The 24,521-nt window shown below is 41.4% G+C and overlaps 1 protein-coding gene across 1 annotated transcript in view; it reads right to left on the bottom strand.

Annotated features, from left to right (window-relative positions):
• Positions 1-24,521, bottom strand: part of WNK2 (WNK lysine deficient protein kinase 2) — a 109,217-nt gene that overhangs the window by 32,127 nt on the left and 52,569 nt on the right. The window contains 9 exon segments of the mRNA XM_010584467.1: positions 182-231; positions 3,118-3,432; positions 5,973-6,518; positions 7,598-7,786; positions 11,261-11,413; positions 14,103-14,299; positions 17,507-17,795; positions 20,599-20,818; positions 21,673-21,761. Coding sequence (XP_010582769.1) covers positions 182-231; positions 3,118-3,432; positions 5,973-6,518; positions 7,598-7,786; positions 11,261-11,413; positions 14,103-14,299; positions 17,507-17,795; positions 20,599-20,818; positions 21,673-21,761 — 2,048 coding nt within the window.

Here is a 24,521-nt window from a genome sequence, read left to right as displayed (position 1 = left end):
CGCACAGAACGTTTGCAGCTTTCTCCCTAGACGTGCACCCTTTCATCTTCTGGTCAGCTCCTGCTACTCTTCTCTCAGCCAAGGCAAAGGCCAGGCATTTGGCCCAGCCTTGTAAAGAGAGAGAGGAAAAACAGCCTCCAGAAAGAAAACATTTCTTATGCCAAAGAGATTATAATGATACCTTTCACAGCTCTGTGACAGAGTTTGAAGTTTGTCCTGTATTGCCTGCTCCTAAAATGTAAGAAAAAGTCATTTAAGTAAATGCATTTTATTGGCAGATGAAAAACACCTTTAAGAAAGGCTTTGCTGTTGAGACACCAGTAAACCTAAACCATTCTGTTCAACCAGTTCTTGGAATTCGATAAAAAATAAATGTCCCATTTTACCCTCCCAACATTACTTCTGTCCAAAGCATCAGTATCTGTGCACAACCACTTTTTAAGACAGAGCCACTGATCTGCTAGTTCCCTTCCGCTGTCTCTAAAGCAGAGGAGGTGCTGAAAGAAACAAAACAGTTCTCACCGCAATGGAAAAACTTGATTGCAGGACAAATCCACATCAGCACCTACCTAATTTTATTTATGAATGGATATAAAGTATAAGCTATTTTGCTTCATTGCTTGGTTTAGTTTCCTGAAGTATCTTAAGTATTTTCATTCTATTTGGCTTATCGTAAAAATTTCTGGGGAACTTACAAATAAAAGACGAAAATTCATCATTTAAAACCACCGCCCTCACACCATGTCCTCTTGCTCTCTACACAATAGAAATTTTCCCTATAATCTTCCCTCTTCCCTGGTTGCAATGCTAGGACAGACATTGACAGCGTGACTTTTGCATCAGGTAGACCTGTTTTCACAGAATTTGTGATGATGGTGCTACTGGCCCTACCATAACAAACTTACTATATATGTACACAGACACACACACCTGTGCATGTACATAACCATATATGTATGTACACACACCCCAAATATATTCATAAGTATATATAATTTTATATAAATTTATAGATATATTTGCAACCATATGTCTATAAAATCCTTCTGTAGACACACAGCTAGAAACAAGCCCCTTGACTGTCATCACTACATCTTAATACCAAAGCAGTTGGTAGACTGGAGTTAAAAGCTTAGCGGTTAACCAGTCAACCCCACTCGCTGCTTATAATGCCACACATATGCCATGCCAAGCTTGACTGCAGTTTCAATAAAACTGCAAAATTAATGAACAGTGAGAACACAGACATAATGTATCTAAAATTTAGTAATCCACTTGATCAAGTGCCTTACAAAATCTCATTTGCCTGATCAATTCAGATTGGTTTGGATGTGAGTACTGCCACACATTTAAACAAAAGAGAAAAGATAAAAACATTATGGCAGAGTGGCAACGAAATGCAGTGTTTCAAATATATACAGCTATGAAACTCCTCTTACACCCAAGAAAACCTTAGCAATATATGTCATAAAATCAGCATGGGGAGCACGTTGATGAATTTGACTATCCTATGATATTGGATTGTTTCCTTAAATTGAAAGAGAGAAGGGAGTTAACTTATGGATGGAATATGAGAATGAAGTCAGCAAAACAGTGGTTAAATGTTCCTAGGGAAATGATGAAGTGATAGGACAGACATATGCCTCAGTGGGCTTGGATTTCTCAGGTAATATAGGATAACTTGTAGCTCCCATATCACACTGCACAGTAACAAGGTTTATTCATATTTCGAGAATCTCTAATGGGATGGACCCTGCATTGAAGGCTGTAGTTTTGGCATCAGCATTGAACCTGACATGAGCTGTGCATACAGAAAAAAAGGCAGCTGGAGAAGAAATACCCTGAGTAAGGGTTACGCCTGACCCAGCCAGGCTTTACGTGGGGATTCTGCAAGTGAAGCACTATAGACAGGTTCTACCATTTCTGCTATACCTAACCCACAGGATACAGAAATTCACCAGGAAACATTCTGCCTCACAGCACGAATATTTATTTGACAAGAATTAGGCTGCCATTAGAAGGACCGGCAAAAGGGGGAACTAGAATCTAGTTTTAGTGTTAGCAGCATCCTTACTGAACACGTTCTGGAAGAGGAGTTAAGCTGTACCTCTAATGAAATTCGTAGGCTGCACTGCGCAGTCAAGGCATGCGGCAAGGGCATGAAAGCATGGGTAAAAACAGAAGAGATTTAGTTTGAAAAGATGGACACTGTTACTTTGGGAGGAAAGGTAGCTCAGAACAGAGAGCCTCAAGAGGAGCAATTCTGAAAGCACAATTGCTGAGGGACATTTCCATTCAGAAGTGGCAAACAAATCAGGCTTATTTACTGAAATCCAGTACAAATGCCAAAACCTTTGTTTTGCTTTGCGTATGGATATCTGTTGAAGAGTTGAAGGGAGGGAAATGTTCTGTGACATTCTGTCAAGACTGAAGGTTACACAATTATGGGAGTGGAAAGAAAAGTCAAAACAGCAGACAGGAGGAGCTGACAGTTTGATAAAGTAAAACAATAAAATGTATCTTGCTTATATGACCACTGAAAGTTGGGAATGCCTACGAATATTTGAAGAAACAAAAATCCCAGGGCTAGACTAGAATTCAGGTAATGCAGGAGGATACAACGCTAAATGAAATGGGAATAAGGCTCAAACTGAGGAGCACAAAGAGCTTCTACATAGTGAAGAATCAGATTATGAAGCAGTTTCTTAAGGCAGATGATGACTGGTTGCACAAGTGCTTGAGACATTTAAAACAAGACTGGACAAAACATGGATGAAACTCTACAGAACAGCTTCTTACACCCCCCTCCCCACCGCCGCCCCAGGACTTAAAGTAATTTCTATCTCTCTGTTTGCACTCAGCTATGGACAAAGAGGTACTTAGTCCTGCTGCCTCATTCCTTCAGGGAGACATTTCACACGGTACAACATGCAGTTTCCAGCTTCATTTGAAATAGCCCATTATTTGCTGACCCAGCGTCGCCAGCATCTTGGACAAGCGGCTCTATATGGTGAGAGGGGATAATCTCCCTTGTGAAATAAGCCCACTATTTCACCAAGGAGTAAGTAAGAAGGTTAAGGTGAGGCTGGTGAGTTACTTCAGAGGAAACGTCTCTACCTCTTGAGATGTCTCTGCGACTGCCTGGACGGCTGAGCAGGGAGCTGGGAGCTGCTGACCCAGCGGCTGGGAAAGATCGGGCTGAAGCTGCAGCAGAGCAGAAGGCTGAAGAGGCAGACCGTGATCTATGGGGACAGGCGGACTAGCGGTAGCAAGGCTGCCATGAATCTGTGAAATGCCTTCTGGAGCGACGCGGGGAGGCAACAGTTCAGGCTGCAACTGCAAAGGCGGTGACATGACTATTGAAGGTTGCACAGGCAGCACGGGCACCTGGGCTCCAGCTTCCAAAGCATACTGAGTGTGTCCAGTAATCTGCTGTAACACAACAGACAGCTATTAAAACAAATCTCTGCTTAGAGTGCTTGTGACTTACATGACAAGGTACTAAAGCCACCGGAGTTCACAGAGAAAGGATTATAATTCTGCAGTGAGACTATTTGTGTGGTCTCTGCTTGGAAAGGTTACTCAATGAGTTTAAACTTGCTTTGAAACAACCAAATAAAAAATCTAAGGGTTCTTCATATATAATTATGACAATGTGCGTATTGCTTAAGCACTATTTAATTTGTAGAAACAAAGACGTATTCTGCCAAGAAATTAAAATCTTCGATTATGAATTCATTGTCCTGAATAATTTACTCTGTCTTCAACAAGCCTACCACAACGTCCATGCAGAGAAAAATATACTCCACCCATAATCTAAATCAGGATTTTTAAAAAAATCCTCTATATATGTAGAATCGGTAGCTGGTATAGACCACACAGTTAACTCTTTTTTACTGAATACATACCAGTGTCTTACGGAACACACTGTTTTCCGTTTAGTTTAAACATTTAAGACACAGCTTAACTCTTGACATGCTAAGCACCAAGGCCACAATCCTGCCAACGCTTCCTTGTGTTACACACACAGAGGAAGTTTCATCTATCTCAGTGGATTTCTCCAGTGCATTAAAATAACTCCTGTGCGTAAGCGCTTTGTGGGTGGGAACTGGACCGATGCGATTAGATGCCAACTACCTTAGAAACTATGTTGTTATTCTGCATAACAGTTCTTTTGAGTTGTACATTTAAGAACAGAACATTCTCCTTTTAGGTACATTATGTATTTTTCCAAGGGGACGGAGCTTGTAGGAAGAGGAAAAAGAAAAGAAAGGAAAATATGGAAGAAAAAAGGCTTTTTAGTACCAGGTATAACTCTGCCTAATTTTTACTTTTTTTTGAAGTATCACCACCTAGAGATTTAGACTATTTGGAGATTAAAAAAAAAATAAAAAAAAATCAAGACTCAGACAAGAACTAGGCCACACAATTTCGTTACTGCATGCTCTCTGCAGATTCTGGATATGAGCTGAAATTATTATTCCGGGTTCTAATGTGGATAAAAATAAGGACGCAATGTGCTTTCCAACACATAATGGTTACAAGACTGCCTAAGTGGAGATTGTTAGAATAGCAACTGCGGTGCACATTGCAGAAGAGCAGCGAATTTTTAAAAAAAAAAAATCTTATATAACTAGAAAAATTCACAAAATGTTTCAATGTATAATTTACCTGGGCAAAACTGAACTCAAGAGGTGCTAAACATCACCTGCCAAAAATGCACAGCACTGGAAAGCCTTTATTTACAGAAATACCTCTCCATTGAACGTACTTTAAAACACAGAACAATGTCTCTGCACTTGTCCATCTCGTTTGTAATAGCTATTTTTTTATCCTAAAAATATTACTGTGCAATTCTTCCACACCTGTTTGATAGATAATCACTGTGTCAGGGCGGTTTGGGATTATCATCAGTTCTCCAGTTTTGGTGTTTGCCATGCTTGCTGTGCGTAATGAGCCTGATGCAATTCCCTCTAAAGCCATTGGAAACATTATGGCTAATGAGCTCAGCGGTAACTGTCTCGGGCTCCGTGTTGCCTACATTTTCACAAACTGTATTTCTGTACCAGAAATACGGCTGAAGAGAGAAATTTTAAAATGATGTACTGCTTTGAAGATGCCATGATACGGCAGGTTGAAATGGGATGTTATGAATTTTAATCAATATGTTACAGCAAAGTGATATAGTAGAACACAGATTTTCAAGAATGCTATTATTAACAGATTTAGCACGCTCTCCTGCTTGGGTCAGGATGCATTTCATGTTGTCATATCACGGATGTGGCAATAGAAGTATTTACAGACTCTGTCAACAAGTCCTGAACCAGTTCTCTTGTAAATACTGCTAATATTGGAAGCTCCATTGTATGCTTCATTTCTTTTAAGGGGGAAAGGGTCGGCAGCTAGAATCCGTTCTTGTCTGATAGACCTCTTCCACACAGTTTTCTGGAGTCATTATCGAACGGCCATTTCCCTTTACTGTTTTAAAGCAGTTCTACATCAAAACAACTCTATCACTCCTACCAGCTCACCCATATTTTGCCACGAGCGTACAACAGCCTACGCGTCGTGCGCAGCCTGGCGCGAAGGCACCAGCGAGGCTGGGCGGCTGCCGGCTCTCCTGCCGCAGCGGAACGACAGCTCACGCTTCCTTCGTATTTGAGACGGGAGAAGGAAGAGGGAATTCAAGAAGCGCTCTTGTCAGCTCGCTTCCCAAAGCCCCTTAGCTTATTCCCTATATCCTTGATATCCACCTGTCCCTGGATTAAGACCTCACCCGCTCCACCTGACCTCACAGCTCCAGCAACCACCTCCAGGACCGAGGACAAGAAGTTAACAAAACGTCCTAAGAGCAAGGTCAAGAAAACCTCCCTGCTGTGTGTCTACACCGGAGCGAGCCCCGGGAACGCCTGCGTTCGGGAACCACCCTCCGGTCCAGCAGCGACCGGCCCCGCGCCCGGTGGGTTGATTACCTGGTGGCCAGCCCCAGGCGCGGCCAGAGTCTGTTCTGGAGGATGAATTACGCTTGGCTGAAGCGACTGAGGAGGAGGAGGAGGAGGCTGCTGCGGCTGGGACACTGCTTGCGTGCTCTGCGCGTGATGGGGAGAGGGCGCTTCGCTCTGAATGATCTGCTGGAAGGTGGTCTGGTACATCTGCTGCTGGGGGAGCTGGGGCACCCCGTGATGCGGTGGCAACGCTGGCACTCCCGGCGGAGCCACGGCAAGCAGCGGTATCGTAGCAGCCGACATATTTGGCACTATCGTTTGGCAGGGCAAGACCAAAGAAGCCACGGTGGTATGAGGAAGATTGACTGCCTGCATGGGGAGGGCAGGGGAGTTTGGTGCCATAGGCAGAGTGGGGTTCATGGGGAGGCTGGGTAAAATCACGGCTGGAGCAAAATACTGAGAAGGAGCAGGTATGGGGGGCACGTTTGCAGCAGGCATATCAGAGAGGTTTGGAGGAAGGCTGTCAAGTCCTGCCAGAGGAGTAATTGCAGGAATGACAGGAAACTGAGGAATCTGAAAAAAATATAATATCACATAAATTGCAAGTGCTTTCACTGATGGTACAAAGTAGTTTCATTTGCCATACAAGTACGTAGAAATCACCTGCGCCATGATGATAATTATGTCTGTTTGTTAATCACTTCCATTCATTTCCTGAGGTTTATAAACAGCAATAAACTCTGATTTACGCTTAAATCATTAGTAAAAGAAAAAAATTTCCTTTCGGGGGGGACGTCTTCATACCTTAGAAGCTTAGGACTATTTCTAACGCTAGCTTGAAGCCCTCAAGCAACATACTAATTAAAAGTTGCTTTCATTTTAACAGAAATGAAAAGGAATTGGACCAGGCAAAATGCAAAACTCTGTCATGCAAAATTCGGTAAGACAATTTAAAACCCTTGTCTCTAAACAGGCTGGCTGCAACCCAGGCAGCACGGAAGATCCCATAAAAGGGTTTTTGCAATCAAAACTCCCAGTGACATAGCAGACCGTAACTACCCTTTCATCGTGGAAGCAGCTTGCTTCTTCCCTTCGGCGCAAGCTGCTTCACATCACGGTGGCTGTCACTAGCAAACATGCTAACAGCACCAACAAACCCTTCCAGGCCAAGGAAAGGGTCCGTCCCTGGTACTGAAAACAGAAACAGGGCTGAGAGCTAGGGAGGGGGGGCGGGAGGGGGGTGGGGAAAGTGGTGAAGTCAGGAGCTCAGAAAAAGAAAAAAAATGGGCAACTTCTCATGCTCTTAAGCCAGGGATGGGGAAGAGAGTATGCCAGAGGGGAAGGTGCAAAAAAACCCCAAACCCCAAAAAACAACAACAACAAAAAAGCAGAAATGCAGTTATTGCAATTTTGTAACTGCCATTAACTGGATTCTCTAGGCATGACACAGGATTACTCACAAAGGAGATTTTTGCTTCACCAAAGACAAATAGTAAAGAAATATACAGGAATTAGGAAAAAGCTATACTCTTATGGACTAATTAAATCAGCATGCATTCAAAATAGCCACACAAAAACTGCAAATCATGTTAATTATTAGCTGGAAAGCTTTACTCAAAGTGATGTATTCACACAGTTTTCAAAGATATTACCTGGGAGGGGGCCACCGGTGGAAGCTGTGGCACAGCTGAAATCTGAAGGGGTTTTAGTGGTGTACTGCTAGCTGCCACCTGAGAGGTCTGGGGTTGATACTGGGGTAACAGATGGGTTGCAGGCTGGATTGGGCAAACGGGCTGGCTGGCAAGCACCTGCTGCAGAGAAGCTTGCTGGGATATGGGTTGCTGCTAGGAAAGAAAAGAAGAATAAAAAATGTTATAGCCTGAATATTACGAAAGAACCAGTTCACTGGACGCAGCCACCTGCTACTCTCTCCAGTTCAAGCCACACAGTTGGAACAGAACTGCCACTCGGAGTAGGGACGGTTTATAGAAGAGAAGGGCGCTCCTAATTTAAACACTGTACAAGAGCCTATGTTTAAAACACATTTAAATGCAAGATACATTACCTGAAAAGACAAGTTCTAACTGTCTTGGAAAGGTTATTTGTAATGACTCAGACTCTTTAAATCCCAGAGATTGTTCTAGTTGGCCCTGTAAAATCCCCACCTACTAACTTCAAAGATTCCTACTATGCAGATTATACCCAGCTAATCTTGGCATTCAAAAGCTGACTACATAATGTAGCAGACATTGAAATATACAACACTTATTATCTGAGACATGAATAAAACACAATAATTATAGTAAAAGCTGGATCCCAGTTATTTCTGAGGTGCTGTAGTAACAATGTGGCAGCCAAAAAAGCAGGTTTACCCTTCCAGGGAAAACAGTGCTCCACTGGCCTGCCAGATTTTATACAGTAGAACAGAAATAAAAAGCTGCATTAAAGCTGAAAAGAATCAGTAACAAACTTTCACATTTTCCATGCTAGCGGGTACCTCCTTCTTCAGTCCCTCTAATTAATGCTGAAAGTACTTTAAAAAACATCTTCTATTTCAGAAGCATGGCACTGAGGCACCGGCTTGGCTCTGGATTGACCACCTTGGGACGACAAGACTGATTGCTTCACCTGGGCTCTGCAGCCCATAGAACCTAACACCACGCCTGATGGTCAAAAGGTAACTTTAAAATGAACAGCCAAGCATTTTTATCTTTCATCTTCGCCACTTCCACCATAAATCAGCATCAGAATATTTTGCTCTGCGCTTTTTTAGTGGCAGGATTCTTCAACCAGTTTTTGGGTATTAATACAATAAAACTGTAGAGGATGCATCAAGGAAGCAAGATGCCATGCACCCTTAAACAGCTAGAACTCAACCACGACTGGTAAGTTTCCAATACAAGCATCGGTGAACAAAAGAGCATTTGGCGGCTGGTATGGAGTGTCTGGGGCTGAAGGCACGGAATGCCACATGCAGTGCAAGACGTGCTGGAGACGGCACTGAGGAACTCTGCACAGCACCAGCTCAGCTCCTGCAGCATTTATCAATCCTGCCTCTGTATTCAGCTTGCCACATTCAAGAAAAAAAACCAATGACATGGCTCTGTATTGCAGTTTCTGCCATTCCAGCTTTTGGGAAAGCAGGGGCGTTCACCCAATTAAAATCCCAAACTCAAGGGAACGGCAGCGCCGATGCAAACAAGGGCTCAGCAGGAGCTGGGCTGGTACTGCTGCGGAGACAGAGCACACCAGCGAGATGGGGGGACGGACCCCACTCGTCCCACAGCGTGAGCTCTGCAACACGGGAAGTTCCTGCCTGGCCCAGCCCGACCTCAGGAGCGGGACAGCCACACGCGCACGGTGCCGGGCTGGAGCCGATCGCCCCTGCCAGCACCCAAAGCCAGCTCAGGTATCGCGGCGTCCCTGGCCAGGTTAATCTGCAGCTCAGACAGGCTGCCCGCAGATAACGGCAGATTGAGCACGCGGACACAGGCTGTTCGACCCACCTTCAACCTGAGAGGACACTGCATGAAAAGCAGAAGGACTGCGCTTGTGGAACTAAGCAGCCGAAAGCCTCCATTTCAAATTGAATTTGTGTTTTACGAAACGCTTGTGAATTGCACAAGGCGTAGGGAGGGGAAAATATCCAAATGAATCACGCTAACTTTGCCTCGTTATAACCTTAACACTATAAATGCACAGATAACCAAATTGGGGGGGAAAAAAAAAAAGAGGAGATGCAACATTGATCCCATGTGTCTGACCCGTCAGTGTATATTCATACAAGATCAACACATTTCATTCTGTTAGACAGATGAATTTTCTCACCCCCATTTCCCATTCTTTCGTTGACCTGCCCTACCATTCATGTACAAAAGACTGCAGATCTCTCCTGCTCATGGCATCATGCTGGAGACTGGGAACACCAGACCCACTTCTGTCTCTGAGGCACACAGGTGCTCTGGGAAGTTCTGCACAGAAGCTTTATCATTTTACCTATTTCTGTAATAATAATATTGTAAAACGTCAGTCTGTTTTAGGGCTTCCCAGCAAGATCAGAAAACAAAGACAGGCTAGTTACTAAATCCTTTTACTATCAGGGATAGAATTACTTCAAGAGACAGCAACACTGTGAGGAAAGGGCATGTGAAAAATTGAGCAAGTTGGGCAAATATCCTATTCCAAACCAGCATTTACTCACGGGGGAAAACAAATAACAGATTTTGAACTGTCATCATAAAGCTCCAAAGGCCACTAGACAGATCTGTGCAACTGATGAGGTCCTAAATTTGCATAAGTGTAAAATTTTTTGGCGGAGAGAACCATGAGAATATCCCTGCCCATTAGAAAAAAACCCCGATATATGACAAAACTTCACATAAGCATATGGTTTTCAATGAGACCAAATTACATTGTTCCCATACTGATACTTTCAGAAGAACAGGGCATGTTAAAAAAAAAAGGGGGGGGGGGGGCAATCTGTGAGAGAAACGTTGATAACTAAAGAAGTTTGGAGGAGTATGATACATGCCAGTCACAAAGTATACAGACACTCCCCAGCCCCGTCAACAGTTTCTTCCGAAGGAAGCCAAGCTTTCAGTAGAATGACAGAAAAGAGCCACGAATTACCACGCGTACAGGTCCGTGGCTACATTCCCCCCAGGCTGCCTCCTCCTCTGCACAAGGAGGCGATCGCAGCCTTCGCAGCCGCCCCTCTGCTGCTTGAGAGCTGTTCTGTAAATACCTTTAAGGGACACAGGTTTGGGGGGAATTCGATAACTCAAAATGCACAAAGAATTACTATCTGGAGACAATTCAGAGAGAGACAGACTCTTCCCTTGGAAGATAAAGCTACTGGCTGGGTGCCTATACTGAGCTATATTTAACACGCGTGCACAACTCAAAAAGCAGCATCACTGAGGATTCGGAGACAACTGACACCAGGCAACAGAGTCTCTTTCTAACCGTTTAGAAAGGAGGTGCCAAATAATAACGCAAAATTAATAAAAAACTATTTGATATTTAAGGATAGTACACTGAAATCAATGCAAGGTTTCAAGCCGATGCTGTTAAGCCGCAACGGAAGAGAATTCCAAACTGCATTGAGATGTTCCAAGGTACCACCCAACAGTTGTCCTCAAGCTCGTTGCTCTTCCATGCCTTAAACCCAACAACCTCTGCCCCATCCCTAAGTCTCTCAGGTGGCAGTTCAGCAGTTTCAAATGCCCCAAACTTGCTACGGGCATGGGTTGGAGCAGAGCACGGGCAAGGAACGGGAGGAGAAAAGCGCTTTTCGGCAGCAGCTGAGCTCTCACCTGTTGGCCGGCCAGCGCCGGCTGCGGCTGCCCCAGCTGCAGGGAGGAGACGGTGGTGGGCTGGACGACGGGGAATGGCATGGCCGGCTCCTGGTAGTGCTGGGGCCGCTGGGAGACCACCGCCGGCGCAGCCTGAACCGCGGGGAGGCCAGGCTGCGGGAGGGAGAGCACTGCTTTAGAGGAGAGCAACCCGCGCGTTAAGAGCCTCTGCGACTCTTCATCAAGAAAAGAATTGCAAGTAAACAGTCTACTCGGTACTTGGTTCAAAACAGAGGGGGGGAAATCAAAAAAAAAGAAAAATTATCTGCAAGGAATGGAAAGTTATTTAATCTAAAAATGTGGGAAAAAGTCAGAAAATTCCAAATAAAACAACAAACTGCATTGCATTTCTTTCTGGAAGCAAGCGTGCAGAGCAGTAAAACTACTGAAAGCGCATACACAGTGACTGAGAATATACCAACAGCAACAACAAGGTGTTAAGTGGGTGAAACAGAAATTTATCTTTACAGAGATTTTTATAATTTCATAAAGAATCTTTATCTTCCAAAAAAGCAGGTAATTTACTTGAAACAGATGCTAAGAAAACATATAGAGATATGAGAACCAAATGAAAACCACAGGGGAAGTGGAAACAAAAAAAAAGGGGGAAATTCAGATAAGGTTTGTAACAGCAGCAGTTCTCTAAAACTTCAGCTCAAACAAAGTAGATAAATTAAAAATAAACAGAATGTCAGACTGAGGCTCATAAGCCTAAAGAAAACCCCAAACTAATACAGCTCCAGTTATGTGCTTATTATCTTGGTAAATAATCTCCCAGATAAATAGTGAATTTTTTTTTTTTCCTTGGAAAATGGAAGGTTTTGAGTCAGACTTTTGTTTCCTGTGCTGAGATTTTCAAACCTTGGAACTTTTTACCCAAGTTATTGCAGGAAGAAAAAACTATGGAAACCCCATCAGAAAATAAAAACCTATGAGAAATATTTTGCTCATGAATAAAAGGTTATGATCTTTCCAAACCCTCAATCACAAAAAAGAAGTAATGCATTTAGGTTAAAGTTACTGAAACCTATCAATGGAAAGAATGAGTCTGCTCTAAAAGAGTATGCTGTACAGCTCAATTTAATAAAAAAAAAAATTAGTTAGTGCTTCAGGTGAACAAGAAACGAGGAAGGATGTATCCCAGGAGACGTATGCACATAGGAAAGGTGGTTTCCACAGTGGAGGGAGCTGGCTACAGATGCCAAGGATGAATTTTTTTCCTTCAGGTAAATGGAGTCATGTTTCAATGCATTCACAAAATACAGTTCCTAATTTCTTGCAGGCATTTTGGAAAATACAAGGTAAAACCAGGGAAAATGATGTGCTTCCCAAGTACACAGGGTAAATCTGGATCGAGCAGGAAAAAACCGTTGGTCCTGGATTTTATTTTTTCTTCTCTGAAGTCAAATAGGATGAAACAAAAAAAATTATCCTACCACATCATCACTGTCATTTTTACTAGGCAGGTTGCTTCCACTGCTCGGGGTAGCTGCAGTGACCAGCTTGCTCTCTGCCAGCGGTGTTCTGCCAGCGCAGACTTTACAACAGGGATGGGACCATCCAGGCACGTTGGCTTCTCTGCCATCGGAGGGTTCAGAAGGCAAAATGTTTTCTGTAACTCTTGCAGATCTCATGGGAGAAGTACCGGTCTTTTGGCTAATTATGTATTGTAAAGATTCATGTAACAGAGGCAGGTCTAAACTTCTGCCGCATGGCCTGCTTGTTTAGGGAAGAGGTTGAGACACCAAGTTTTCTGGGAGCTGGCCACCTGGGGAGCGAGCACTTTCAACAAGCATCAGGACTTCTGATGCGTTTTGATTTTGGCCAGACTGAAATAAGGAGGCTAGGCATGTCTGATGAGACTGCTGAGGAAGCCTTAGCTCTGTAGGGTTTGCAGAGGTCCCCAGTGCCACCAGAAGCGATGACGAGCCTGCCACCTCCTCTCTAGTCTGCCCATACGTGTCTTCTTCACCCAGGTCTTGGGGAAAGGACGTTGGTTTTGGAGTCAAAGCCACGACAGGGTCGCTGTGGCGGCGAAAAGCAGCGTGAGCGCTGCCTGTCCTGTGGGCTGGGTGCAAGCTGGAGCTGGAACACCGTGCTGCCACAGCTTCTGAAGTTCGTGTTGTACCTCTCACTGGAAGCACCTGAAGATTTATGTTCGCTTGCATATGTTTGTTCTTGCACCAGTAGTTCCATTAATTGCTTTTGGTCAAGGTCATAACGGCACAAAAACGGGAGCAAGTGTGAACGTCTGACTGGGCTACCAGCACCTGATTTTGGAGCCTCAGTAATGGATATACATCGCTGACTCTGTGCAAGATTAAATCCAAACCCAGAGCCAGAAAGGCAGGGACTGGATGCGTGACCTTTGTCACAGCTGGAAGAAACATCAGACCCAAAAGAGTCTTGAACAAACAAAGGAATAATAATGTGTGGCTATACTAACAGCGAACAAAAACAAACAGAAGAGTTCTCAACTACATGCATGAGTTTAAAACCAATAATTGCAAAGCTACTAATGTAGTTCAGCAACAATGGACTGATAAGAAGCTTTTTTACTGAAAGTATGACAGCTGCCAGTGAAGCACTTCTTCAGAATGGCAAATCTAGCTAGCCATACACCATCTAAGCGCATGTTTCAGATCAACTAGAAACGTATTACTAAGCGAGTCACCATCGATAGAGGTGACTGAGGAATATATAAAGCAAGCCCTGGAATCCGTACGTGCTGAAAACAAGAGTATAAATGAGCCATTAAGTATGATCTGGGATACAAAATTATTTCGAAACGCTTTAGACTTACTCCTGAGGGCTGCTGGTAGTGCCCCAGCTGCTGAAGGCTATGGGGCACAGCCTGGCTCTCGCTCAGAGGTGGGCTGTACACCCGCTGGATAGCAGGAGGGACTGGATCAGGCAGAGACGAGTAGATGACACTTTGCTGGCTGCTTTGGGAGTCTGAATAAACAGTGGACCCCTGGCCACTGTCAAATGTGCTGTCGGCTGAAAGAACAGCATTTTTTTATTAGAAGCTCAACAACTCCAAACATTCAAGTAATGATTTTAGAGCAAGGTCAACACTGGCTTATGTAATTAGCATTTTTACTAACCTAGTCCTTTCCATTATATAAATAAATTATACAACACAAATGTTATTTTCCACAAAAGGCACACACTGCTTCTCTTAAGCCAAAAACCATCCCCACGGATTTCTCTGCATGATGGTATTTTAGGCACATTGATATTTCCTTTAAAGGGCATAAGGTTGACATTAAGAATTGCAGATGTTTATAGATTTTGTAGGATGAAAGGAAACCCCAATTGTAACGTTCATAGCAGATCATAGAGTCTTTTAGGGTCAGATCTCCCAGAAATGCACTGACTTTGACAACATCTTTTATTAGCAGCACTGAAAATTACAAATTTCTTTATATTGTATGCATTATTAGTTCCGCAACTCATACCCTACTTGAGTATGTAGCAATATCTCAAGATGAAGAACAGATAACAAAAAATTTGCAGGTCTGCAGTGATTTAGGAGTACCATTTAGAGCTCTGTCAGAGTTTCTCATGCAGAGTGTTTGTCCAGCTACCTGCAGAATTGCACAGCTACAGGTACTGGGCAAGTATCATATGTTTTGTCCAATGGAAATAAAACTGTACCATTGAGTATTACTGATTTAAAAATGCCTTTTCACAAATTTTGAAGCCTGTAAAGTACAGGTACCCAGTTCTTCTTGAGCATAAGCTACTGTTTTCTTCAGCTGAGAAATGAAATGAGACAATCAAGACTGTAGTTGTAAGTACCCAAAAGACAAAGAGCTTGTAACAGAGATTTAAAATTCAAAACTGAAAGAAAACTGTAAACAGTTACAAAAAACCAGCTTGAATTACAGTTAAGTTTAAATGCTATTTCTTTTTCTGACACATTCCATCTTCTCTTTTTTCCATATTCCAAATAAGGTTTTACTTATTTGGCTTTTAAATAACAAATTATTTTTTAATAGCACCTGAGATGACATTCTCCTCAGTACTCGCAAACTATTCTCCCAACTGTTTTTTTGCAAAACTGAACTCCCCTCTATATTTATTCAGCTCATTTCTAAAAAGAATCAACATGGCCCTACTCTAGAGAAGGCAGGGATTTGTGCCACATATACACTTCCATTTTATTACAAACGATTATTCAAGACCTCAAAGGAGGGGGGAAAAAAAAAAAAGAAAGAGTATGATGGTAGAGTGCTAAAGTAAAAGCTGTGAGTCAGTCTCAGATTTTTACAGAACAACATGCATTACACACATTAAGTTATTAATTTAGGTTTTTATATTTGACCTCAGATTATATGAATTAGTAGAACACTAATTTATAGAGGTCTTAAGGCTAACATCACTAAGAAAACGTTCGAAGACATCTGATAGTGAATTGTCAAATAATACCAAGTATTGGTTAAAAGTTGAGGAGGAGTAGGAAACAAACTGTGGGGTTTATATTTAGTATAAAATTCTGCCAACTCATGTCCAAGAGAACCATGGGAAGCACAAGTAGCCTCATCGTACCATTGGAAATGAAGAGAGTCATAATGACGGTGTTTCTCAAAGGAATTAGATAGCATTAAGTAAGTATATGATCCAAAAAAATGAAATTAGATCAATTTAGGTTCATAAAAAAAGCTTTGTAAATACTGCAGTATTCTAAGTGTTATGCAAATATGGCCATTTCTCATATCTTGTAAAGGTTTGTTTTCTTCTAGAGGCATGCTTGGTTATTTTAGTATTCAAAGCAGGCTTCTGTATAGCAATTTATACAATACATGAATTAAAGCAGCAGCTGTCTCTTTGCTAAAGATAATACATCTTTAATTTAAATATGCTTATATAAAAGTCCAGAACAGTAAAACAGAAACATTATGATAATGGTTTAGTAGCAAAATACATATATCAGATTTTATCAGAAAAACTGGCTAGAAAAAAAAGGCACTCCCATAAAATTTCAAATCTTCCCAGCTAAAAATATCTGGCAACATTTCCTTCAAGATGTCTAAAAGTATAGATAAGATTTCAAGACCAGAGCTTGACTTGGTAACAAAGGTTGATTTTAGGGGACAGAGACAGGGATATGTTACTTTAGGGAAATAAAACCACTACTTCCTCATGCCTTGCTGTTTGCTGGAGAGAAGTCTGATGCTCAGAAATAAAACAAAGAAACAACAAGCTCTGCAAGCAAAGACAGGTAGTTTCTTATTCAGAGATAGACTAAAATCAGTGCTTGAAATTAAAATAGGAGACATAAATCCAGCTGCCTTGAAATAGCCCAGCGATCACTCTTGAATCAGCCCCCAGCTGAATGTAAAGAGTTGGCACATCATCGGCTTGTAGCTAGCAGGGCCTGGACAAACAAGAGCAACCACCTACTCTGCCCTGCCATAACGAAGATCAAACAACCCCCTTGCTTCAATGCCATGAGGTCAGGACAAAATCGAGAGCCTGGAGGAACAGAGAGAGCACCTGCATCACGACCTAAGGACCCCAGTAACAACTGCAGTGTCAACCCACAGGGTCTGGTGCTCTCAGTGTGTGTGACCGAACCACAGTTGATATTTCCCACGAAACAGGGAAATCTTGAATTACATCATGTAACATTCAGAGATGGATTTTTTTTTTTTCCTGTTGTAGACCTTTGCACAAATTTCACAAAAAACTTCACACAAGCCATCAAGACTTGACTCGCAAAACACAAGAAACTGCAGCACTTTGGTTTCAGCAAGGTCTGCTTTTGAATAAACATCTCCACATTGCCAACATCATTTGAATAAGCCACCAGTTGCTCTGACCACTTTGGTGCCAATTCAACTTCTGCAGGCTCTGAAATTGTGTTTCACACAAACTTAGTGTTGATCCCACCACCTGGCACAGAAAACACGTATTTTTTGTGTCTAGCAGCAGGTCTGCTTGCTTTTCCATTTACAAATATATTATGTTTCCTGCATTTATTGCTACTGAAGGAGGAGCTATCTCTATTTTCAATTTTTCTTGAAGCTTTATTTCTTTCAAAATTGTTATGCATCTGAGACACTTGTGTTCTTTGACCTACTGTGCAAAAACATGCACAGCAGCTCATCTCACTGCTGAGCTCAGATTATATTATACTATATTATTATTTACCCTCTGACATTCATCACTGTGTGCTCACAAAACCAACATGAGACTTACATGCAACAGACGTGACGCTGGTGGGCAGGTTTTGCTGAAAGGGATGCTGGTCCGCCTCAGGCTCCTCCGACTCCGAGAGGACATGGTGACCAGTGTGAGAAAGGTAGGTGACCTGGACCTGCTGTGCATGCGGCGTCTTCAACTTCTCCAGACATTCCGAGTCCCGACGTTCCTCTGACTGCATCCTAGGCCAAATTCTCTCTCTTCTCCATAGTATTAACGCTACTCTGTCACGTATTGACTTCGCAACTATCTTGAGATCATTTTCATGAAAAAATCCAGAGTCAATCTACAGAGGAGGCACAAACTTAGCAAGATTATGTGTGCATGGACGTGCACGCACACGTGTGCACACACACGTATTACTCGAATCTCTTCCTAACAGAGAAAACAACAGTTTGAAATAACATGAATTACAAATTTATTCCTCACAGGAACAGGAACTCAGGAGCTTGATGGGGGCTTTTCTGAAGAAAAATTCTATCCGTAATGCATTTTAAAACAATAATATGTATTTCTAAGACATGAATATATATTGGGTCAATTTGTTCACCAGTTAACATCCATTGAGAAGAAGAGAGCAAGTTTAACTGCAGATAGGTTCCCTTTTTTTTTTGGTTTGTTTGGAAAGACTAACAGAATAGTCAAAAGAGGAAAAAACCACCTTTGAAAAGTGTTCTCTGAGGAATGCAACTGGAGTAAACCATACTACCCCTAAATCAGAATTTATTGCCTTAACCTTTCCAGTATACACAGTGTCCCAAATTGCTGTGCTTGATATCACAAGTCATGAAGGAAAAGATGTTAACAGAATTTTGTCCCAAATTAACTTCTCTTAAATGGTAATGTCAGTCAGTACTGATTGACTTTTTATAAAGAAAAAGCCTATCGAGTCAAATGCAGACTGTTCACATTTAACTGAAAAGGGGACCAGACTTTCCCAGAATTCAACTGCTCAACAGATAAAATGGAAATTCATCTTTGTTCTATTTGTTTGCATAATCTCCTACAGCACAGGGTATGGATTTTAGTTTAATAACGACCCACCAGAGATTCGTCTGCTCTCCCTAGATTCTTAACATGCATATTCTACAGATTTGGAAGCGCTTATATACATGGAGGAAATCTAGAAGTTTTCCTTCTTTGCTCTTGCCCAAACATGAGACAGTTTTACAGCTTAGATTTTTGCTGTTTAAAATTAATAGCTGCAAAGCAGCTTAAAATACTGCTGCAGATGGATATGGGTATTTTCCACTGCCTATGCCCTCAGACCTTACTGACATTCCTGAACCGATGATCCAGCAAATGCTAACGACAGAAGGGAGTTACTCGAGAGAACCACCACATAGGTCCAGAGAACCTTGTACGGTACTAACGTGCCCAGTAGATTCTTCATGACAAAGCTTAATGGGAAGGCACTGAAAACCTGCCACAATAACAATTTTTTTTAAACAGTTCTTATTCCTACATCACTATATAAAGAATGGTTAAAGTTTAATGAAGACATGCTATTTTACAGTACCCGCTGGTTGGGAAAGGTAACTCCAGGTTGCAAACCCACCAGAACGTTTCAAGTTCCTTTTGCCCACCTCGTTTGGACAGGCTGCAATGCCTGACTACTGCAAACCCATCGATAATGATAAATAATTCCCTGTACTCAAAAGGTCTCCTGCATTCTTCTCTTCCACAGCACATAAACCAACACAAATTGATGAAAGCACATGGCTTTGGTGTTCCACAATTCATAAGGGCTAGAAAAAGACATTTAGGAATGAATGTCCCCCTTTGCCCAACCCCCCAACAGACTCAAGTTTGAAAGCATTTCATATGCAGTCACTTAGGTAACTGTTAATGTAATAGTAAAACACAGGTTTTAAAGTTATTTGGGAAAGGGTATAGTATCACAGTAGTTTGGTAGTGATCCTTTTAAATACACTTTTTACAAGAATTATTTCCTCTTCAAAACAAAGTATCACAACTATGGGCCAAGTAACCTACAGAAGTTCAAAATTCCAAATATTTCCATGAATATTTAAAAGCAAAATATAACAGCAAGTAACTGTATCAGAGCAACTTTTAAATGAAATGAGCTCTGTAACAATACATTGCTCGAAAAATATTGGACCTACTGCAAACTAATGACAAGAAGACAGAGGAGCCTGAATTTCTCCCACTAAATTTGGAGTATCTGGTGATGAGTCCAAGCACAGTAAGGCAACATTACCAAAATGAGTGTCTCCTAAGAAGAACAGGAGTGGTGATGACAACATCATTAAATGGGATCCCTTGGGATTTAGATTATAATAGGAACACTTCTGCAAGCGCACGAAAATTCAGACCCTTCACTCGGTGCTTACTGATTCTGTCTCCATGACGTTAGAAAACCTAAACAACTGCAGCGAAGACATCATTAAAATATGAGTTCAAGGACTATATAGTGAAACTGGAACACAGAATAGTTTTCCTAACAAAACCCCGTAAGTTATGAAGATACAGAAATTCACCAAGTTAAACCTATCTGTTAAAAAATCCAAAGCTTATTCCTAACTCCGTGCAGTGGGCTTGAATCTAGTTTCCTATTTATGTTTGGTGATAGAGTAGCTGACCACATACTTTCCTCATCTACATTCCTCCTAAGCAACATCAACAGAAAAGATGGAAAGAAGTGTTTTGAAGAATTCAGTGCAGAATATTTTGTGATTGAACTTTTGAACTCTTCTAATTTATTTCAAGCTGCTGTCTGAAACTAAACAGATTCCAAACAAATTTAAAGACATTCAACAGCTAACAGAAATTGGCAGAAGAGTTTCCAAAATATAAAAGTAGAAAAGACCTCTATGGTTCCTAAGCTATTTGAAATGCCACTTCATGAATCTGTTTTCATACTTGGTAAACAATAGTTTTCAGTTCTTAGTTCTTCCCCATTTACCCCCTTCTTGCAGCATTCATTCTAAAATCAATGCAAACTGTTTAAACTAGACACCTGGAACAGTTTAAGTGGAAGGACCTTTACCAGACTCGTTCCTGCTGTCCTTTGATATTTATGCACTACTTTATATATATACATTTTTGTCAGGAGAAGTTTATTTTACCATTTCTTGTGCAACATCATCAGGAGTTTCCTTCTCCAGATCAAAAGTAAACTCAATGGCTCCATTATCTTTGGGTTTTCCTTTCAGTTTCTTAGGATCTTCTACCCAGAGTCTTAAGGCAATAGAGGATTTCCTACCATGGTCTTCTTCTGCAAGTTCCACTCTTACCCCAGTATCTTCAGCAAAAAAGGCATGGCTTAATAAATCTTTAATTTCGTATCTGCAATGGATATAAAGAATATTCAAATGCTGCAAGAGGTTTGTGACAAGAAACGGCTGTTGAAGGTGAAAACATTTACAGTATGTTTGGTGTTCATCCATAACAAATTTGTCGTCTTAGCAAAAAGACACAGTATTTCCCGTGTTACTGAGGACTGCTGAAAAAATGACGTTTCCTATTTCACAAAGCGTCAGCTATATTCCTACACCATAAGTATGTACAGAAATGCAGATTATAGCTTTGCTCAACTTTCCTTGAGTATCTGAGCCTAAAGAGTACTAAGAAAAGAGGTTCCCTCTAGGTAGTCAGTTGAGGTCCCTAAAAACTCTATTTGTGAAAGTTATGAAATACTGAACAGTAGACACACTCATTTAGGAGAGGCCAGCATAAGAAGATTAGGTTTTAAAACCAAAGCTGGAAACTAGGCACAATTTGTCTCCATATCCAGAAGCTAATGAGTAATGGAATCTGCTACAGCAGCTTGTGGTGAATCTACTACGTCACGTTCGTGGTCGACCTCCACCACACGTGATGCTCCACACAGAACCTCCTGAGTGAGATTTTTACGGACAGCTATGCCAGAATGTGCTAGAACACACTAGCTCACATGTCCACAACGATGCTTTCTGACCTTATTCTTTGAAGCTGAGAGGTTGAGAGACACAACGATGGCATTTATTCAATTATCCTGACATTACATGGCAGGAAAGCAGGCAATCATTCATATTTGCAGTTCCATTCTGCATTTTCTCTTGCACAGGAGAGACCCAGAGGCCAGAACAAAAATCCACAGACAACTTTGAAACACCTGCATACACATTATTTAATACAAAACTTGATTAATTGAAACAAACCTTTCTTCTTTATTTTTGCAAATGCACTCCCCAATTATCTCCTTGATTTCAGGATCAGTAACTTTCTCAAAGCTTGCTGGCTTTATACCCTAAAAGGACACAGAAAAACAATTCAGTCTGAAAAAGAATTACATTATAGCTCTTCATTAAGGACATTTTTCTTACATTTTACAGTCCATTCAACCCTTGGACTAACTAATACTTTGAAGTTGTTAGTCTTAATGCAAAATTGAGCTGAAAATTTAGGGCTACCGTATTTCTAAGTACCATTGCACTTCAAAATAAGCATACTAGTTTGTACATGAACTCAGCCATACATAGGGCAAATCTCCCTTTTTCTTTACTAACCTTTGCAAACCTTACCTTTATATCCTGTGACTCTGAAGGCAATAGTCAAGAAACAGCCAATTTTCAATTTGCAAAATAACTCTTTTCTGAAATTATTCCTTTTATGTTTTTTGCCTTAACTCTCAAAACACTAAATGAATAAAGACAAATAATCGGGTTTTTCTTCAGGCAGCCAGCTTCACAAATGAGTCAAAAATACCTTGAAATATTCCTGTTTCCCATAAATCTTCTGCTTTTCTATGTCTCCAACACTCTCCAATACCCCGCTCCCCCAACAAAGCCCCCAAACCAACCCCAAAACCAAGCAGGGGAGCAGGAGAATATGCCCAACAGCTCTGTGTTGGTCTTGCATTTCCCCTGCGCATTGTTAGACTCTCATCGGGAATGAGTGGCAGAGCAGGTGTAACCTATAAATCAAGTTAAATCTCTGTCAAATGTTAACATTTTTGCTGGGAAAAGTGCTCAGTTCTAGATGTGGAACAGCTAACCTATGAGCATGGCCTTTCAAGGAGAAAACCCAACTGTTCATTGCAGAAGAAAACATAGAGAAGCGGAATCCGCTTCTCCACACAGAGAGCTCTGGCTCGACGTAGGTGCAACAAGAACAGTTTGCATTTCTTTCAGGTTAGGTGGGGTAGGGCAGTCATAGGTCCTCTCTCCCTGCTTTCTAATATTTCAGGACCAATATCTTAACTCCGCATGATCCTCCTCAGGGTATGTAGCCTCTTAATTAAAATAACATATATCTTTACCAACAGTTTATATATTATATCATCTTTCTGTACATGTAATCAAAATAAACTAAAAAACTAATTACCAGGAACACCCGGGCAGTTAACACATGCAGCTGTGCATTTTCAAAGCCCAGGCTGACCATTTCTACTGATGCCAGGCTGCAGACGGGGAGGAAGGGATGTTCCCGTAGGAACAGCCATCACTCCCAGTGAGCCACCCTACTGCTCTCCTTGTCAAACGATGTAGCAGCAACTAACAGATACCCAATATCTGTAACGCTGGTAACTCATGCCATTCCATTCAACAGAAGATTTCCTCTGAATACTTTTCATGTATATATTCAGCTATAGATGACAAGAGTGGCAACGCAAGAAGTTATCCTTTTTTTTTTGCGATGTTCAGCTTCAATCACAAAAAAACCTGATTCTGTTTTAAAATCACGTAACATCTCCACCTACTAAACCAAGATGGATATGGACGAAAATTTCACAAAATTAATTTGGGAACAGATTCTGCAGTTAGACCCTATTACTTAAGGACCCAAGTATTTCCAATGAAGTCAATAAGCAGAATAAAAAGGAAACATGATATCCTTTATCTAAAAAAAAACCCCAGAATCTGATTAAGTACATAACTGAATGGGATTTGGACATTTAACTCCATTCAAATCCTTTTAAAGTTTCACCCTGAAAGAACAGTAAATAATGGATCATGCAGTGGCAGATAAGGAGACCTGAAGAGTGGACTTTTGGCTCACCTGATGCTGCCTTGGATAAGAAAAAAAAAAAAAAGGGGTTTCAGAAAGTGTCTGCAAGTACTTCATTGAATTTAGTGTTGAATAAATTTTATGGATGAATTTCAGCAAAGGCTGGCACCTCTCTGAGAATTTCTGAGTATTCCAACATCAGATTATACTTTTATCTTTTTATTAACATTCTGTTGCCATTCAAGCCTCAGATTCAACTTTAAACTTGGATCTATTTATTTATTTCAGGTCAACCACTCCCTTTTTGTCTTAAAACTTGAGAGTGAAATATGTAATTCATAGATTTTGGGGAGGGGAAGACAGAATAGTCATACAAAGACTCAGCTTCCCAGTTTTGCCTAGGCAGAGAGCTGCTGAGATCCAAATAAACCTTTCTTGTGGGAACAAAACAAAATAATCCGTACATCTGGCTGGCTGGCTGTGACCTACTAAAAAGAATTATTTGCTTAAGCAACCTACATCTTACTTATGAGATGAGGGTTCAAATTTTGTATATTAGAAAAATGTGTCCAAATGGTAGGGAGTGCCTAGCCTACCAAAGCCCAGGCTTGCTCAAAACAAGCAAAAGCACAGCACAGTGTGTCAAAGAGTGTTTCTTGAGAGAGCTCTGATACCTGGGTTAGAAATGGAAGAAAACAAAGAAGTACCAAAAAACATATTTAGCATGAATCCTCTATACCCTAATACACCCTAAAGCTACAGGAGCCTATCATGCTCTCAGATGGGGAGGAATTTGAAGAAATCTTCAGTAATTCACAATGGAAAGCAATAGGACAAATCTCTCCATTTTCAAACACTCCAGTTTGCTACAGGAAACCATTGATTTCTATCTTAGTGTCACTTGTCAGGAAGAATGGGTAATAAAGACCATCATCTGCTATAGCTTAATGTTTACTGAAAAATATCCCACAAACATGAATCGGTATCAATTTAACTAAGGGAAGAAAAAAAAAACCCCAACCCCCCTGCAAAACACCAACACCCCCCCCCCCCCACCCCA

This window comes from Haliaeetus leucocephalus, unplaced genomic scaffold, assembly GCF_000737465.1.
Source record: "Haliaeetus leucocephalus isolate CR32 unplaced genomic scaffold, Haliaeetus_leucocephalus-4.0 Scaffold984, whole genome shotgun sequence".
Taxonomy (NCBI): domain Eukaryota; kingdom Metazoa; phylum Chordata; class Aves; order Accipitriformes; family Accipitridae; genus Haliaeetus; species Haliaeetus leucocephalus.
This window is presented reverse-complemented; position numbering and strand designations above follow the sequence as displayed.